This window comes from Erpetoichthys calabaricus, chromosome 11 (genome assembly GCF_900747795.2).
Source record: "Erpetoichthys calabaricus chromosome 11, fErpCal1.3, whole genome shotgun sequence".
Classification (NCBI taxonomy): domain Eukaryota; kingdom Metazoa; phylum Chordata; class Cladistia; order Polypteriformes; family Polypteridae; genus Erpetoichthys; species Erpetoichthys calabaricus.
Genome location: NC_041404.2, coordinates 144,607,877 through 144,627,908, shown reverse-complemented (window position 1 = coordinate 144,627,908; position 20,032 = coordinate 144,607,877). Strand labels below are relative to the sequence as shown.

The 20,032-nt window shown below is 44.8% G+C and overlaps 1 protein-coding gene across 4 annotated transcripts in view; it reads right to left on the bottom strand.

Annotated features, from left to right (window-relative positions):
- The window catches only part of trrap (transformation/transcription domain-associated protein), a 227,557-nt gene that overhangs the window by 105,541 nt on the left and 101,984 nt on the right, over positions 1 to 20,032 (bottom strand). For 2 of the 4 annotated variants that reach the window (XM_051933670.1, XM_051933672.1), the window contains exons 26-32: positions 19,766 to 20,026; positions 19,282 to 19,443; positions 19,111 to 19,207; positions 16,466 to 16,587; positions 16,000 to 16,170; positions 11,762 to 11,830; positions 6,693 to 6,713 (exon numbers count right to left, since the gene is read on the bottom strand). In XM_051933670.1, coding sequence (XP_051789630.1) covers positions 6,693 to 6,713; positions 11,762 to 11,830; positions 16,000 to 16,170; positions 16,466 to 16,587; positions 19,111 to 19,207; positions 19,282 to 19,443; positions 19,766 to 20,026 — 903 coding nt within the window. The remainder of the gene's footprint in view (positions 1 to 6,692; positions 6,714 to 11,761; positions 11,831 to 15,999; positions 16,171 to 16,465; positions 16,588 to 19,110; positions 19,208 to 19,281; positions 19,444 to 19,765; positions 20,027 to 20,032) is intronic. The other 2 variants (XM_051933671.1, XM_051933673.1) reach the window with 1 other exon arrangement.

The following is a 20,032-nucleotide window of genomic DNA, read 5'->3' as shown; positions in this document are numbered from 1 at the left end:
GCACTGTTAAAGAAGAAGACAATTAAAATATCTTCTGGGTGCTTTTACCTGGTGTCCTGAGCGTCTGTCTGTTGGGTTTAAAGGGGCAGCAGTGCCACCTAGCGTTCACACAGTGAAAACTGCTCGCTGATTAGGAAGAGGGTTAGAATGAAAACATGCAGCGACTGCAGTCCACCAGGACCGGAGCTGGACACCCCTGGGTAGTTGAAGCCAACGTCAAATGAACGTGGGCTACAGGTCTGCACCAATGCGCCGAAGTGAGATTTCTTTGGGCAGAGGGAGTGAAATCCGTTAATATCAGCCTTCTCCTTCTTTTTCTGTCCTGGTGAGATCCAGTTTATCTCCCGCTCTAAAGACAGTAGTGGACGCCTTTGTATGAAATCTTCAGTTTTTCTCCATCTGCTACATGAAATATCCTTCAATTTTTACAAAACAAAAGACTAACAAAAAATGCTGGGATTTTTTTGCCTATTTTTTTAACCCAGAATTGAGCTTTATCATCACCATTCTCCAGCTTAGATGTTTCCCTTGGCCGTCATTAATAATAATAATAAAATAATTCTTTGCATTTATATAGCACTTTTCTCACTACTCAAAGCACTCAGCAATGGCAGGTTAAGGGCCCAACAGAGCAGAGTCCCTATTGGCATTTACGGGATTCGAACCGGCAACCTTCCAATTGCCAGTGCAGATCTCTAGCCTCAGAGCCACCACTCTGCCTTACCAATCATTGCCAATATCACAGATTTAAATTAAAAAAATAAATCATTTTTGAGTGGACTATTCCTTTATTGTTGGTGGCACTGGGCCCTCCTATACCCACCTGGCAGACACCCTGTATGCAAGGGGACCATAATGACATCTGCGTGTCATGCCGGGTTGTAACTGCAATGCTGCGCTGCTCCTTTACACCATTCACTTGCTCAGCATCAATGCGATATACGGGGACAGCCGGGCAGGACTTTTCAAGTAGGAGATCCACACTAGAATAGCAGCATTTTATTGTGTGTCACCCTAAAAGCCATCATGGCGTTGTTTTAATTTTCAAAGAGTACTTTGGTTACGAAGACATCCTCCATTAAAATGATCTGTGAACGTTCTAAAAGCACGACACTGCCCAGGACGGGGACAAAGGATATGAAGATGGAGTTTGCGTTAAAGAGTTCAGAGGTAAAACTGGAAGGCACACACGGAACCACTACCATCTGATGGCAATTGTGGCTGCTGCACTTGCCGCTGTAAATCTTTGACGTCCTTAGCCTTAACCCCATGTGCGGCTCTGACTCTTGACTTCAACGAAATTATGATTAAGCCCGAGTCATACTTGGGGTGACGTGTAATGATCTGCTTTAGAGTGTTAAGTCCGAATAGCCCACAGGACAATATTCAGCTGCCATCTAGAGGAGTAGGTTAGGAGCAGGCACTGATACAGCACAGAGTGCAGCCACGCAACGGGCGACACCTCTGCACCACACTAGTTCAGATGTTTTTTTATGGTGGCTGGAGTGCCAATTCTGCCACCAGCCCCCAGGTTTTTTCCTGCCAGTTGGAGGGCCAACATGCAGGGCTGGATGCAGATTAACGTCATACTCAGGACTAGTGTTTCCCTTACCTGAGGTGTCCAGAGCGGAGAGGAATATCTCTCTTGTCCATTGCACTCTATTTCCTGCCCAGTCTTCAACCCAGTCTCTACCACACCCTTCCATCTTGTTTTTAATCTTCCATTGCATCTTTCCCTTCACAGTTCCATCTCTGATACTCTCTTTTGCACTCCCTCTGTATAATTTTACGTTAAAATTATACAAAGTTATTGTCTGTCTGTATACCTGCATTATTATCACTCTTTAATTTGATATTGTTCTTTATCAGTATGCTGCTGCTTGAGTATGTGAATTTCCCCTTGGGACTAATAAAGTATCTATCTATCTACCTATCTCTCTCTGCTCGCCATACATGTCCAGCACATTGTAAGTCACATGCATTACTATTATTCTTCTAACGGAACTGGGCGTAAGGCAAGAACACGTAATGGCATGCCAATCCTTGGCAGGGCTCCATCACACAACCAAGCAGAAAAGAGTTTGTTGCATGCAATCGGGTAATGGAAACCTATAAATAAAGCATCAGTTTGACTAAACCTATTCATAAAACACAAGAAAATGACCACTGGAGTCCTGCTTATTGTTGGAGTCATGGTGGCCGCCGCCGTTTACGGTATATACTCGCGCATAAGTCGGTGCTTGATTTTATCGTATAATTTCTAGTATTTTATAATGTCGGTCCTATAAGTCGAATGTGGAAAACTCACGCTATTGGTCCAAGAGATTATGACATGCTAATGCCCACCTGAGAGAGTAGCCACTGAGCACACTGCCTTCTGCGCCTACGTGACCACACGGTAATACCTGAACTATTCCGAAGTGACGTTTGCACTGATTTGTGTTCTTTGTATCTCACACCCTCATACACTTTTATCGTAAGGACATCCGTTATCTACGATGGAGCGTTCGATCAGAAGAAAATATGAAGCTGCTTTTAAATTAAACATAGTTAAAGTAGCGAAAGAAATTGGTAACTGCGTTGCTGCAACAAAGTTCAATGTGTCTGAGAAACTGGTGCGAGATTGGAGGAGGCAAGAAGATGTAAGAAAAAAAACAAAAAAATTTAAGTGTCGCATTTTTGAACAGGCGTATAAGTTGTGGGTCTGATTTTATGATCGATTTTTCGGGTTTCAATACCCGACTTATACACGAGTATATACGGTAATTCTTTTTGTTGTGCAGTTTAATGACGTTTGACATTTTGACAAAACAGAATTCCAGAAGATTATTGCGCATGTCAACGTGGATTTTTAAGAGACCAGGCTTCTGTCTTAACCGGGTTGTTCACCTTAACTCGATTGTGTGTGTGTGTGTGTGTGTGCGCATAAGGATTCACCAAGGGAAGGACTGGCTCCCTGCCCAGGGATTGTTCCTGACTTGAGCCCTATGCATGCTGGGATGAGGCTGCAGCTATTCCACCACGCTACTGAGGATAAAGCAGGTTTGGAAGGTGCATGGGATGGATAGATGAATGGATGGAGAGAGCTTCTCCTTTTCTTCTTGCTGCTTAAGGTGGCTTGAGGAATTATGACTTTCTCCAAACCTCCACTGCACCTTTTAATTGTTCTAGAAATGACAGGGCTATAATGACTCTGCACAGATCGTTTATTTCAAAAATGTGGCACATTTGTACGGATTGGTTTTACTTTTATGAGATTGACGAAATAAAATTCCATGCAACTAGCATTATGGCAACAAAATGAAAAGGCGAGTCATTTCATTGCTTTGACTTATAGAACACTAACATCTTACTGTGCACCTCCAGCACCAGCCCTTTACACAGTAGGGGACTCGCTCAATCTAGAGAGGCAAAACACACTCAAAAGGGAGTCTTCTATGTAAGAAAGTCGACCAATTTGCTTGGATAATCAAGTTTTAGTTTACTCAGCTGTCTGAAAGGCCCTCCATGATGGGATACACCTGGCCCTGAACTCAACCGACGGCACAGCTTCTTCCCATCTGTCAAGTGTGCTGTGGCTAGACACAGTTCCAACCTCATTGTTAAATTTGCTGATGACGCTACCATCACCACCATCATCATCATCATAGGGCCAGACCATCAAAAGTGATGAGGCAGCTTACCGAGAAGAGCTTTGCCGTCTGACTCAGTGGTGCCAGGACAACAATCTCTGCCTTAATGTCAGCAAAGTAAGGAGCCGGTAATTGATTCAGGAAGCAGGAGTAGGCAGACACTTCATTCTAAATTGGAGGGGATGCTGCGGAGAGGGGTCAGCAGCTAGAAACTCCTTAGAGTCAGTATCTCGGATGACCTGAAGCATGCACAACACATCTTAGAGGTTTATTAAGAAGCCTCACCAATGCATGCGCTTACTTATGAAAGGGGTACCCAATGTGATTTTTCTCAAGTGCTATAACTATGGCAGTTCAGATACATTCCCCACCCCCACTTAATGGGTACTTTATACTGGTATTCAGCCAGAGGCATGCACAAACTATGTGATGTCATGGGTCCTTAACACTAGAATTACCAGAGTCTACGAAAAAACTCGTAGATCCGGCCCACCTTAAAACCGTTCTCACCTCTCTTTTGTCTTCTAAATGTGCCGATTAAGACGAGCAGCAAAAAGCCAGCTATTCCATCCCCCACCAGCGCACTTGTTCTGTTATATTTGTACCTTTTGTGAAAGTGTTTCTTTGATATTTGGACTTCAGGCTTCATACATTGTATAGTTTATGCCTACATTTTGTCATTTACTACAAGAATATGAAAAACGTTTGTTATAAAAATGTGTTTACACAGATTACTGTAGAAAACGGAACACACATGAAATGCGTGTGTTCTAAATAACAATCTATTATTTCCACTCTAAAACTCCACTTCACTCCCAGATAATCAATAAAGGCATGAGCTGGGAGAAGTTTGTGCACGTTCTAAGTCGGTGGGGGGATGGAATAGTCGGGTGTTTGCAGCTTGTCTTTATCTGCACATTTAGAGGACAAAGGACGCTGGCGGAGAGGTGCGAACAGATTTAAGAAACAATTTAAGGTGGGGCGGATCTACGAGTTTTTTCGTAGGCTCTGGTAATTCTAGTGTTAAAAAGGTTGGCAGTCTCTTGAATATCCTCCTGCAAGATGATATGGTGAGAGCCATGGCGCCCGTGCCATCTGACACTGATGATGTATTTCACCTCTTCTCTGTTTTCACAGTCAGCTAAATGTAGCTAAGCTTGCTATCAGTATATGCTCGATTAGCCCGCATTTTATGACTTGTCCACTATGTTATGTTGTGTAACAACCAGAGTTGGGTTTACTTTTCTGTTTAGGGTCGTTGTTCAAATTAGTCAGTCAGTCAGTCACTACCCAACCCGCTATATCCTAACGCAGGGTCACGGGGGTTTGCTGGAGCCAATCCCAGCCAGTAGTATAAGTAACAAGTTGTAATCAGGATTAGGGTAGGGGATATGACCATAAAGGCACGCTCAGTTCCCAATTTAAATTCTTAAATATATTTTGTTTGATTCAATCCCCCCCTACCATTATACTAGAACCATATAATTTAGAAATATCATAAATATTAAAAAAAAAAAAAAACTAATAAATATTCCTTAATCTAATTAACAAATAATATCTAAAAAAATTAATATTTAGTAGTCCCTAAAATTTGGTCAAAAGAATTTCATAATTGATACTCCCTATAATTTAATAAAAAGTAAGCCCCCAATAATTTAACAAAGAATATTAATAAATAAACAATAATCAAATCTATCTATATCTATCTATATCTATATCTCTAGATCTCTATATATCTATCTATATCTATCTATATATATATATCTATAAAAGCCAAATACCACTGACTCACTCATCACGAAATCTCCCAAAACTTCAGGACTTGAAATTTGGAATGTAGGTTACCCTTAGCCCATTGGTGCTCGCTAAGAAATGGTTTTAAAAATTTCATGGCCCAAGCGCAAAATTTCTTATAGTTTTTTAGACCCGTTTGTATGTCTGTCCGCTTTTCACGAGAGAACTACTACTTAACGGATTTAGATTGTTTTTTTTTTCTAGAATTTTCTTGAACATTCCGTTGATTGTGCGACTTTCTCATGGCGCTAAGTATCACAGTTTGCTTGCGGTACCAATTTATTAGAGCGAATCCGAGAGAGGCTCATCGGGCTGTGGGGCCCTCCTCACTCACGCGTCTGCCTCGGGGCGTAACCTCAACTCCGCTCAGTTTGCGAACGAGAGAAGTACTTAACGGATTTAGATCTTTTTTTTTTCTATAATTTCCTTGAACGTTCTGGTTGATTTTTCCCCTCTTCCCCCTTTGTGTCTTTCATTTATGACCTATAAAGCCTTTACCTCACCTGCGCTGGCCAAGAGCTTGCAATCCGAGTTAGGAATTTGGCTGCTGTGGAATGGTCAGGCCTAGACGTTTGGCACAGACCTACATAATATGAGTGTACAGGCCTTCCTCCATTTGAGGCTTGTGAGCAGGAAGGGAATCGTAACCGTGTCAAGTAGTCGTCTATCAAGTTTGCTATTGATTCTGGTGACTTAGCCGACAAATACGGTGAGAAATGTAGACAGAGGGTTTGTTCCTACTGCTCTAACCTTTGGACCACTGAGATGACAGACTAAAATAGCAAAAGTATCTGCTAAAAGGCCAGAGTCGATTGAGTTTTATAACAGCAGAGCCACCATCTGAATCCAGGAAATATTCAAAAATATGTTGTCTCAGTATGAGGACCTGTAGCCCTGGCATGTTAAAGTGAAGCATCTAGAGCTCAGGGTAACTTTACTCACGTCTAAGCATACAAACAGGAGCTCTAAATTGAAAGAACCCCCAAAAGTCTTGGGAGAGTCCATTGTAGGGCAGGAAAGGTTTTCTGTTAGCTGAAAATCAGACCTATCTTCACATCGATGGAAAAAACTGGCGTTGTGGCGATACCCCCACCCCAACCCCATCACATCACGACACACCATAACTCACAAAAACAGCAGCACCACCACCACCACCAGCACAAGGAGAAAGAGGAGGAGCAACAGAAGGGACACACAGCAACACGACTACCATCACCACAACAGAGAAAACTCCAAAGAGCCTCGGAGCTGGGCTGCGATTCTCACCTCCACGCCTTCCAGGACAGGCTGAGCCAAAACAAAACAGAATAGCGGAAAATGACAGAAAAATAAATAAATAAACAAATAAATAAACAAATAAATAAATAAATGCAACATGAATAGAGGAATGGGAATGAGTGAGGCAGCGCAAATAAAGATATGCAACAAAAAAAAAGCAGGCCAACCTGGACACTGCATTCTTTACGACTAACAGACAGAGCAAAGCAGGCAGCAAAATCAGTACAAAGCAAAATATTGCCCTTACACACATTTTACAATAATGCATAGTAAATTATTAACCACAAAACACTTATATACAGTACATATAGGAAGCACACAATAAAACAGTCATAATTACAATATTTAACACAAAATTGCATGACGATCCAAAGTCTATTAATGTAGTATAATTGAGATACAGTTTGGCCAGCTGACAAAGGAGCAGAGGAAAGCAAAAGCTCAGGAGAACGACATTACCAAAGAAAAAAAAAATTGGGGGGGGGGGGGGGGGGGGGGGGGGGGTCATAGTTCAGATACACTTTATGGCCAAAACGTCTGTGGACACCTGACCATCATGCCCAAGTGAGCATGCTGGACATCCCATTCTAATAGCATGGGCTCTAATATAGAAGGGTCCACATTATAACAACCTCTCCTCTTCTTTCAACAAGAATTTTTGAATGTGTCTGTGGGAATTTGTGCCCATTCAGCCCGTGGAGAATTTGTGAGGTCAATGTATGGATGCTGGACCGGAAGACCTGGCATTCCAGTTCATTCCAAAGGTGCTCGATCAGCTTGTGGTCGTGGGCCCTGTGTGGGCTACTCAAGTCCCTCCATGTTTTTTAATGGACCTGGCTTTGTACACAGAAGCAAAGTCATGCTGGAAAAGAAAAATAATATATATATATATATATAAAAAATAATTTTTAAAAACCACACTTATATTAAGTTAAAAAGTGTACTATAAAGTAAAAAAATAAGTCTCTCGTACATCACTCGTAAAATAAAAGCGTGTGTGCTTTTGCTAAGATTTTAAGAAGTGTTTTTTGAATGTTGATTGATGAAGAGTGACCATGCTTTTATTTTGCGAGTGATCTATGAGAGACTTATTTTTTACTTTATAGTACACTTTTTAACTTAATATAAGTGTGGTTTTTAAAAAGTTTTTTTTTTATAAATGTATTATTTTCAACTTTTTAGTCTTGGGTTTGTTTTAGTATAATTTTGTAATCAATATTTGAACATGTGCAAAAGTTTGCTGACAACACTGCTATCGTGGGCTGCATCAGGAGTGGGCAGGAGGAGGAGTATAGGAACCTCATCAAGGACTTTGTTAAATGGTGCGACTCAAACCACCTACACCTGAACACCAGCAAAACCAAAGAGCTGGTGGTGGATTTTAGGAGACCCAGGCCCCTCATGGACCACGTGATCATCAGAGGTGACTGTGTGCAGAGGGTGCAGACCTATAAATACCTGGGAGTGCAGCTGGATGATAAACTGGACTGGACTGCCAATACTGATGCTCTCTGCAAGAAAGGACAGAGCCGGCTATACTTCCTTAGAAGGCTGGCGTCCTTCAACATCTGCAATAAGATGCTGCAGATGTTCTATCAGACGGTTGTGGCGAGCGCCCTCTTCTACGCGGTGGTGTGCTGGGGAGGCAGCATAAAGAAGAGGGACGCCTCACGCCTGGACAAACTGGTGAGGAAGGCTGGCTCTATTGTAGGCATGGAGCTGGACCGTTTGACATCCATGGCAGAGCGACGGGCGCTCAGCAGACTCCTGTCAATCATGGAGAATCCACTGAACAGGATCATCTCCAGACAGAGGAGCAGCTTCAGCGACAGACTGCTGTCACCGTCCTGCTCCACTGACAGACTGAGGAGATCGTTCCTCCCCCAAACTATGCGACTCTTCAATTCCACCCGGGGGGGGGGTAAACGTTAACATTATACAAAGATATTTTCTGCCTGTATACCTGCATTGTTATCACTCTCTTTAATTTAATATTGTTTTTTATTAGTATGCTGCTGCTGGTGTAAGTGAATTTCCCCTTGGGATTAACAAAGTATCTATCTATCTACCTATCTATCTGTTACAAGCGCCATCTATTGGTGAAATCTTTTAACTATTCTTGATATGAAAATTTCATTTCTAAATTAACATGGCTTAATTGATCAATTAGTGAAACTGATTATTGATTCATGTATTGTCATCAGAAGCGAGTTAAGTGTGCAAAATCTGAAGTCATTTGGACAATAGGAAGTGGGTTAAATATCAATTACAAGATTTGTACCAGATGACAAACAGGTGAAGTTAAAATAAGCGTGGTAATAATAATAAAAAAGGGCCTTCCCCAAACTGTTGCTACAAATCTGGAAACCCATAAGCGTTTTCTAAAATGTGTTTGTGTGCTGTAGCATTAACAGTACCCTTCCCATGGAGCCAAGGGACCTTGACAGGGCGGTCTTAACAGCTGTGACGGGTGCCCGGGACGCCCCTGCTGCATATGTTCCGGGGGAGCAGCCATGGGATCCTCAGTACCTCCCCCATGACGCTTGGTGGCAGCCTCCCTGGGTGATGATGGAGCCTCAGTTTCCCGCAGGGCTCCATGGGAGATGGAGTTCTCCACAACCCTGTGGGGATCTGGGGTGGTCGCCAGGGGGTGCTGCATGGATCCAGGAGCCAACCTACACACCTCTACAGCCCCGCCCGGAAGTGCAATTAGCAACAGGTGATCAAGCACCAGAAGCACTTCCGGGTGGGCTATAAAAAGGGCCAGCATCCACCACTCATGAGCCAGAATCGGGAGGAAGAGGACGAGGTTGCCTGGGAGGAGTGGTGGTGCCAGAGGAAAAGTGTTTTGTGTTGCCTTTAGTGCTTTTGGGATGGTGTATTGCCTATGGGGTTCACGGGGAAGACGTGCCCCACAGGTGAAGAAAATAAAAGTCTTGTATGCTTTTACACGTGCCTCTGAGTGAGTCTGTGGCGGGTCGGGTGCTATATAGCGCCTTTATCACACAGCATTATAGGCCCATGGGCAAAGCAGTGCACTGCGGTCCCTACCTAACACAACCACTCAGTAAGTCACAACATATATAGATTAGCATGGGGCCCCAATGCTTGTTGGGCCCCCGGGCGACTACCCAGTGTTCCCAAGCGTTAAGACGGCCCTGAACCTTGCCCAAAACCCTGCCATTATGTCCGCTCCACCAAACTTAACTGTAGGCACAATGCCATCCAGAAAGTAGTGCTCTCTTGGCATCCACCAAACTCGGACTGGTTGATCAGATAGTGAAGTGTGACTCTTCACTCCCGAGAACAAGTTGCCACTGCTCCAGATTTCAATGGCAGCAGGCGTTACACAACTCCAGCCAACGCTTGGTAATGCACATAATGCTCTTAGGCTTGTGTGGAGGTGCCCGGCGATGGAAACCCCAACACACAGCTCTTGTGATGATGTCGCTTCCAGAGGCAGGTCAGAGCTCTGTTGTGAGTGATGCCACAGAGGGTAGGCCATTTGTACACACTTCACACTCTGTGAGCTTGCGTGGCCTATCACTTTGTGGCTGAGCTGTTCTTGCTCCTAACACTTCCACTTCACAATAACAGCACTTATAGTTGACCGGGGCAGATATAGCAGAGCAGAAATTTGGCATACCGACTAGTTGCAAAGGTGGCATCTTATAACAGTGCTATGTTTAAAGTCACGGAGCTCTTCAGTACGACTCGGTCTACTTCCAATTTTTCCCAAAGAAGATAGCATTTTAACAATGAAACACCTGAGCTCAATAATCTGGAGTGGTGTCCACATACATTTGGCCACATAGTGTAACTAATGAGTGATGTGGCGGTCAGTTGGCAACACTATTCATATAGCCCCCACCAAATCAGCACACAGTTTAGACACAAGCTTCATTCTCAAGCTTCTTACTGCCAACAGACAGGAGCACACAAGAGAAACCAGCAAAGGATTTGTGCCGGAGGCCATCTCTCCAAAGCACACAACTCCAATCGACTTTTGGTTCCCCCCCCCCCCCCCCAAAACAGCAATGCTGCGTATTTATTTCACCTTTTCTCTCTTTAAGCAAGGTTATCTGTCAGGCGGATATCAAGTAACCCGTGTAAGCCTCATTACAAAGGCGGTCTGGCCTGTGGGAGCTGGCATGCTAATTAATCATCTACCGTAATGGTGCCCGCGTCACATTTTCAGAGCGGGCCGAGAGGGAGAGAAAGAGAAAGAAGGAGAAGCATTTGTATGGTGGCAGGACATTGCTTCATTATGGGTAGGCATCCACAGCCGGGCATCCACCCTGGGTGGTACGGTGCAGCGAAGCCGCAAAAGGGTGAAGATTTACTGCCTGTGAAGGGAGACACACGCTCAGCTATTTGCAGGCATGGCATCTTTAGGCCCAGGTTTTTGATGTATGGTGGAGCCCAGCAAAGGCATTTAGGCTGTTTCAGACTTCAAAGATTGTGAAATATTACATATAAATAAATAAATAAATAAATAAAACACGATAAATAATTAAATGACTTAAAGTAGGGCAAACTCGCAGAACTTCTTTCACTTGCCTAGGACACCTGGCATTCTAGAAAAGCAAAAAAGAATTCAAATCCCAGCTCCTTCCTAACACCACCTCCATAACGCTGTGAATATTTAAGCACTTGCTGCAACAAAACAGCTTTGCTCAGCAGAACCAGCAAGAGTTTTCCCATCACCTTCTTCCCTATGCCTGCTTCTTATAGCACCTTTTTTTGTAAAGGTGTCACCTGTGATGCATTGTGGATCTCGGACAACAGCGAGAGCCGCTTTTTGAGCAGCTCATTAACCTGACACTTCCTTTGCACATTAATGTCACTTAAACTAAAAGGATGTACTGGGAAGTTGTGTGTAATTATGCTGTGATTAAGGGGAGAGCGCGGCGACAGCATACCAATTAGCACAACACCGGCCTGCCCCTAGCAATGGATGCCGCACACGGGAAGATCAATACGGAACATCGTGTCACGCCACTCAGGCGCTGGCGAATCTCCTTCAATTCCCAGCCACCTTCCCTCTGGGTACTTACACTGCCGTCGCTGCGCTGGCCCCCTTTGTGAGTGATGACCACCACTTCCATCCACTTACGTAAATGTTGCTGAAAAGGAAAGAGAGAGAGAGATAAACATAAGCAAAATATTGGATTGTCTATGGGAGGCCTCAGCTGGTCATCTGATGGATAGACAGACTGGCATGAAAGGTACCACATTACAGACCGACAGAAAGGGCACAATCACTGGAATACAGAAAGACGCCTTCAAAGAGAGGAAGTCTGCGAGAATATGAAGGATCTGTCCACAGTTGGGTATTGGCGGGAGTCAAGAAGTGGACAGGAGGCAAGCAAAGTGCCTCGAAATGACAGAAGTCTTAGAAGCGAACTTTACGAGAATGTGATCGACAGACGAAGGGCCAGAGGTTGAGAAGCAGAAGAACACCAAAGAAAGGTGCAGGAGGAATGCGGAGGGGACACATACGGCAAGAGATCAAATGTTTAACAACTTAAAATTAAAGTTTTGTTTCGTCTTTCGGCTCCCACGATTGCATTTTGCCTTAATTCTCCATTTTTTAAACTCGGATTTTAATTTTTGGGATTGCGAACTAGCGGTTTATTGTTTGAGGATTACCTTTTTGTAGGCATTCCTTTTGCTTTAATTCTGGTTTTCAAAAATTTTTTTTTGTAATAATAATCTTTAATTATTATACTCTTTTAGGGCTGAATATTTGTTTATTTTCGGCGACTGGCGGGAATGCACAGCAGAGCAGCTGCCTTCTGCCGAGTGGAGAGAAAGGTGAATCTGGCGAGAGAGCGAAGCGAATGTGCAAAGCAAAATGCTCTGTGGACAATGCTTTGCGTATTATCACTGAATGGGACTCTTGACTTATTGGACTCCGATTTTGATGCGAATGATCTGTAGATCGAAAATGAAAGTGATGTACCAGCATCAGCGGATTGGTCCCCCCGGCCGATCGTAGTGCTGAATGCGTGCATGTAGCGGCCGACAGCTGTGTGAAGACACTCCTACGAGTCGTTATGTGTCGACATCCGCCTTGATTGAGTTAGGGAACACTGCTTTTGTTATACTGGGCCAGAGAGGTTTATTCATGGTTTCCTCTCCCACTTTCTAGGTTTTCGCTATTCAAGCCTTCACACTCTTATCTTGCTAGGCCTGTGCAGGCCTTGGCCTGCTACTTACATTTGGGGTAAGGCCAGGATTATACTTCACGCGATGCCACGCGTGCTCCAGGGGACACTCCTGCTACGCAAGCATTGTACGGTTTATACTTGCGTGCATACTTTACGTAAATCTGGAGGACTCCACCAGGTGGCAGTGCGAGATATCACGGTTATAACAGGTTCAGCTTCGCTGTGTTGTGAATTGCCTGAAACATTCATTAAATTGCGAGGACACCCTGAAAAGGATGTTTAATGATTAAATCCATCAATCCAGGGATGCGGCCATTCCTGCAAGCTTTGGGCGTGAGACAGAAACAATCCCTAGACGGGGCATCAGCTCATTGCAAGGTGAATACAAGCACGCACATACACACTAGCGTCATTTTAGCGTCACCAAATCCTCAAACCTTCATGTCTTTGGAAGGAAACCGGAGCCCACTGTGGAAACACACCAGGAAAACATGTAAACTCCAGGCAGTGAACACCAGGGACGTGACTCCCTGCGAGACAGACCGTGCCATCACAACATTATTAGTAATCATTATTTAAATGAAGTTAACGATTTATCTGTGAAATGAAACATACATACTTTAATGCATTTTATCATGAAAGTGATATCAAGTATAAATCTAAGGATTCTAAGTGTGCAGAGAGTTAGAATATCATAAATGTAATGTGTTCTGTGTGGCGATTGCTGCTGTCGGGGTGAGGAGATAACCCCAGAAGCGCGTAGTAATTAACAGCTGGGTTGGTTTTTAAGGTGACGTTTACGACGGTCTACTTTAACGAATAAAGTAAACTATGAGGTTAAAGTGGGCATTTCGAGATTAAAGCAGACATTTCCACTTTAATCACAAAATAAATCTCTTTACCGTGTCCCTTAATTTTTTCTCTCTGTGGCTCAAATACGCTTCCGTACATTCTGATGCTGTTGTGGGGGGAAAAAAGAAAGATGGCACAGAAGATGGCATGTGACACTTTTAAAATGTATTGTGTCATTACGATCGGGAATATGCAAAGCTTGAATATAAAAGCACCACCAGTGTATCTGCATGTCGGCATTTTGCTTCACCACATCGAACCATTTATCAAACATTGAAGCACGCACATCGATCCCGTAGGATGCGCATAGCGGCTTTCTGCCACATGTAGATAGTAACCAGAGACTCTGACATCACATTCCAACTTTTAGCATACTGCGCCCCCCCCCCTGACTTTTTGTTGGTACTGCAACTCGCACACACATAACGTTCATTTTTGAGGACATGTTCAGAGAACGCGTCAAATGAACGCTAGGAACACGTGGCAGCCATGATGTGTGCGCGTACGCGTTCTGAGCGTGAAGTATAAACGAGCCCTTAGGATACTATTTTCTTTATTTTTTTTCTTTTAAATCCACCATTTGGAAGCTTAGCCTCACTCTGAGTTTTGTCAGGCAGAATTCTAACACAGGGTCTGCATGCAGCCAATTATTCTAAAACTTCACCTACTTTACTATTTTTACTCTAGTTTTTACTTCTAATGTACTTTAATGATTTATTACAGGTTAGGATCCCTTTCACACCTTTTTCGTGCAGTGCCTATTAGTTTGCTATGAATAAAAAAAAAAGTTTATTGTGACTACCATTTCTAAGTTTCTCAGACAAAATAAAGGAATAACAAATATAATAATAACTAGCCGACGCCCGCGGTAGCATATGGCGGTGTAAGAATAGGAACGGAAAACGGTGAGAAAGGAAATACTGTAGAATACTATAGAATAGAAATACTGTAAATACTTCTTGAAAGACGCAGTTGTGAATAGATGTTGCCATGTATTGATAGTACTCCTGACTTGTTGTAATAACGTGACTTGCGTTGGCATGGTGGCGCAGTGGGTAGCGCTGCTGCCTCGCAGTTGGGAGATCTGGGGACCTGGGTTCGCTTCCCGGGTCCTCCCTGCAAGGAGTTTGCATGTTCTCCCCGTGTCTGCGTGGGTTTCCTCCCACAGTCCAAAGACATGCAGGTTAGGTGGATTGGCGATTCTAAATTGGCCCTAGTGTGTGCTTGGTGTGTGGGTGTGTTTGTGTGTGTCCTGCGGTGGGTTGGCACCCTGCCCAGGATTGTTTCCTGCCTTGTGCCCTGTGTTGGCTGGGATTGGCTCCAGCAGACCCCCCATGACCCTGTGTTTGGATTCAGCGGGTTGGAAAATGGATAGATGGATGGATGGATGGACTTGCGTTGGAAAGAACAACAGTAAGTACGTCTCCAAATCTGTCCCAATGTGATGCAACGAAATCTACTGCCCTATGTCGTAGTGAGAGTGCATTGCCTACGTCAACCATTTGTGTCAAGAAATAACCCACTGATAGGAACAGGCAGTTGCCGGATCCCGGAATAGAGATGACGTTGTACAAAAACCTGTCGACAGAGAAGATACTGTCGTTCATTTTATAACAAAGGCTTAGGAAACAACCATCGCAGTATAATGAAAATACAAAGGAGCGAACCCAATGCCAATGGTCGACAGAGTACCTTTCTGTAGCAGGCTACGGAAAAGACTCCCAGGCACACACATGGCTGAAGTGAAAGGTCACGTGGTCAGGCTAGATATAGGGTGGTGACGTGACACCAATAGGGTCATGAGAGAGGAGCGGGGAACGCGGTAGTCCGAAGGAGGAATAGGAATCGAGAAAAGCGGCGTGGGGGTGTATGGGAGGCCTCAGGCAGCGTGGAGAAGGGTTTGGAAGAGCAGGAATGGGAATCGAGAAATGCCGTGTCGGCTGCGTGTGGGCGGGACCAGTTTTGAACAGGAAGCAGGACGAACCAGAAGAGAAATATTATATATATAAATTCTTTGCATTTATATAGCGCTTCCTCACTACTCAAAGCGCTTAGCAATTGCAGGTTAAGGGCCTTGCTCAAGGGCCCAACAGAGCAGAGTCCCTTCTGGCATCTTACGAGATTTGAACCGGTAACCTTCCAATTGCCAGTGCAGATCCCTAGCCTCAGAGCCACCAATCAGTCAATTTAAGAGGGGGGTAAAAAAGAAACAATGGATGCATTTTCATAGAACACAGACGGCCTACCGGTAGTAAAGGATGTTAACATACCATCATTTGGTCGCAGAACTTGTCATTGAAGGAGTTTGGAAAAAGCCGAGTGACTGAGGTTAGCCGGTTCACCACATTGAGAGTCAGGCTGCGGTAATCACCCAGCATCATCAACAAGGGGCGCATGTGGGTATGGATCTGGTCCACTTCAATTGTGGCTCCTTCCAAGAACTGGCAAGGGGAAACAGAAATGGGACATGAAGTTATGCATAAAGTGCAAAAGGCAGGCCCACATATACCCATCACAACCACCTGCAGGACCAGAGATGGCAGCCACACCAGACAGGAGCACCCATCCTCATATGATGTCAAGTAGTGGCTGAAATCTTAAGAGCTGTTGTTTCTTACTAGAGGGAATCCGCTAACAGTCCTGTTTTAGAGGGCTATGTTGCAGAGACCGCGATTTAGTTATAAAAAGAGCAGCAACCTGTGCCTCGGGCTCAGCAAAACGCTGCCAAGTGCTCACCTTTCTCATGCAGGCCTCGCCAGCCTCCTGCAGCTCATTATTGGTGGAGTTGAGAGCTTTGAACAGGGCCGCAATGATTTTTTCTCTCGACTGCGGCAGGTAATTACAGGCGGCCAGGGCATCTGGAAGAGACAAAGTAATGAATTGCTTTCAAGGCCCCCGTCACGGTATCAGAGCCACCAGCCACAAGCCTAGCGAGCTCCTGGGATGAACAGGCTGCGGTTGCGCTCCAGTAACCTCATCAACAAAGTCCCCCTTACCACATTTCCACCCGCTAACCCCACGTGGGATCCTGTAAAGGTCTACGTAAGAAAATGGCCACAGGGTAGCCTGGTGGCTAAGAAGTTGAACTATGTAGGACAAGGTCACTATTTCAGTCCCTCTCCATCAACAATGGAACTGTGAGACCAAGTGCATTTCACTAACTCTGCTTGTCCCTTAAATACAATACAGTGTAAAGCATTCCCAAGCATTACCTTCAAATTTAATGAAAGGCACTTTTATACAGTGCACTCAAAGTATTTAGACCCCTTTACTTTTTCAAAATTTGGCATGTTGCAGCCTTGTGCTGAAATCATTTCAATTCATTAATTCCTCTCTTCAAGTAACACTCAATAATTCTGAATAATAAAGCAAAAAACAGCATTTAGAAATTTTTGCAAATTTACTAAACTTAAAAAACTGACTGTGGTGGATGTCCCGAGTATGAAATGCCCGGTTGTTAGAGTATTTTGAAGACCCTTTCTCCCCAGGACCGACAGTGGACAGCCCCCTTGGTTTCCAGCAGGGCCATGGGTCGTGAGCATGGCTGTGGTCACAGCCAGGGGGCGCCTGGACATTTACAAGGCCCTACTTGGCGGCACTTCTGCCACACCCGGAAGTGCTGCCGGAAGAAGGTCGTAAGGGCACCTGGAGTCCTTCTGGGTGTCCTATAAAAGGAGCCAGTCACCGGCACTCAAGGGCCAAAGTCGGGACGAAGAGTGGAGGCGGAAGGACCGGTGTCAAAGAAGGGACTGCGCTCTGTGCTTTACTATGTGCTGTGGAAGGCAATAAACCGTGTGGTAAAACCTGTGTGTTTGCCCTGTCTGGGTCGGGGATAGGGTGTCCGTACGCACCCTGGGTTTCACACTGACATATTGCTTAAAATGAGGCATCCCACTCTATTGGCCTGGTTTGGTGTCCACCTGTGGCCAACCCAATTGGCTGGACTGATTAGGAAAGGCACACACCTGTCTACAGAGGGTTGAACAAAACCAAGCCATGAGGTCAAATGAACAGGGCTTAGAGATGGGATGTTGTCCAGGCACAGATCTGTGGAAGGCTACAAAAAATTCCTGTAGTATTGAAGGTTCCCATGAGCACCGTGGGCCTCCACTTATGGTCAGTTCAGTTGACCGTACATGATTAGGAACGGAACACACCAGTCAATAGTAGGTCCCCTAAGTCTGAACACCAAGTCGTGAGGTCAAAGCAGCGCTTAGAGACAGGATTGTGTTGAGATGCAGATCTGGAGAAAGCTACCAAAAATTCCTGTGGCACCAAAGGCTCCCAAGAGCACCGTGGCCTCCACAATTCTTAAGTTGAAGACATTTGGAACAACCATGACTTAACCTAGTGCTGGCTTCTTGGACAAACTGGCCAATCAAGGGGAGAAGGGTCTTGGTAAGTGAGGTAACCAAGACCCTGATGGTCTCTCTGGCTGATCTCCAATGAACCAATAAGGAGATGAGAGAAACTTCCAGAAGAATGACCATCAATGCAAAACTCCACCAATCTGGGACTTGTGGCAGAGCGGCCAAACAGAAGCTTCTCATCAGAAAAAGATAAGTGAAAGCTCCACAAGGAGTGTGCAAAAAGGCCCCTGAAGGACTCTCAGACTGTGAGAAAGAACATTCTCTGGTCTGATGAAACCAAAATTGAACTGTCTGGCCTCAGTTCTTAGCATCATGTCTGGAGGAACATCGCTCGTCATCTGTGCAATACCGTACCAACGGTGACAACATCAGGGACTGAGAGACTGGTCAGGGTTGAGGGAAAGCTGAATGGAGCAAAGTACAGAGATACCCTTAAAGAACACCTGCTCTGGACTTCAGACTGGGCTGAAGGGTCACTTTCCAACAGAATGAAGCAAAAGACAACACAGGAGGGGTGTAGGGACAAACTCTGCGAATGTCCTGGAGTGGCCCACTTGAACCCAAATCAACATCTCTGGCTGTCCACCAACCGCCTCCTTCTAACTTTATAAAGCTTGAGAGGATCTGCAGAGAAGAATAACAGAAAATCTCCCGATCCAGGTGTGCAAAGCTTGTTGCGTCAAACCCATGAAGACACTGGGCTAGAATCACTGCCACAACCAAGTACTGAGGAATGTTTCTGAATACTTGTGTCAATGTAAGATTTCAGTTATTTTATTGAAATGGATTTGGAAAAATTCTGAAAATCCGGTTTTGACTATTAAGTGCTGCTTGATGAGAAAGCAAAGGAATTTAAACGATTTCAGCACAAGGATGCAACTTAAAACGCGTATAAAGAGTGAAGGGGCCTGTATGCACTGTAAATATTTAATTGTTTACTCCTATAAGTCCTATGGGGTTCAACTGTGACCCAAATTCAATGAACAAGCCTCAAACTCAGTGGAAACTTACTCAGCGCTGCGATCCTCAATGGCACCAAGGAGGGCAGACTTTTATAGCAGGGCAACTTCATCAGGGCTGCGTCTTCAGCTTCACAGAGGTTCAGGAGCTACAAGCACAACATGCAGTCAGGACCACAGAAACCGACGTGCATAGACGGCAGTCTCGGCAGGTCATACCCACCTCCGTGTAGAAGACCTTGTGCTCCACTACGTTGAGGTCCATGGTAAAAAGACGTGGCTGCAAGGTGGTGCAGAAGGTGTTTCCCTCCATCAGGCCAATCTGAGCGTTAGCTGGCTGGTGGCGCAGCAGATGCTTTTTGGGAGGAACCATGTCCTGCAACACCTGATTATTAAAAACAGAAATATACGAGTCAAATACAAGGCCAGTGACTAACTTCACAAACACAAGGGGTTACTGCCGAGGTACAGTATTCCCAGCTGCTGCAAAGTCCCATGTTTTTGAGACGGAAAACAAGTTGTCACCCATTTCAACGGTGCAGTCAGGGTTGTGACAGTACAACGAACATAAAACGGCTCCACTTTCAAGTTAGTAGGCGTGATAAGCCAGGCACAAGCTGAGAAGTGTTGTGCCCATCAGCAAAAAGGATATCAATAAAAGCCAGGGTGCCCCTGGTACATACCCTCTTCACTTTTTTTTAAAGTACCTCCTTATGTGGTTCCATGATGACTGTGACACTTTTTCCAGTGACCTGGGCAAGGACCTGCAGCGAATGCATGGCCTGTTTGCGCACAGTGGAGTTGGGCGAGGTGACTTCACGCACAAGATCGTGGGTGACATGATGGAAGGACTTCTCCTGCGCGGCTAGCAGCTCGTCCGACTTCTCCTCCTCCTTTAAAGGGGTGGCACACCGCACTAGCAGCTGCTCTAAGGTGGTTTTGGACATGGCGACCGCTCCATTTGACACCTGAGA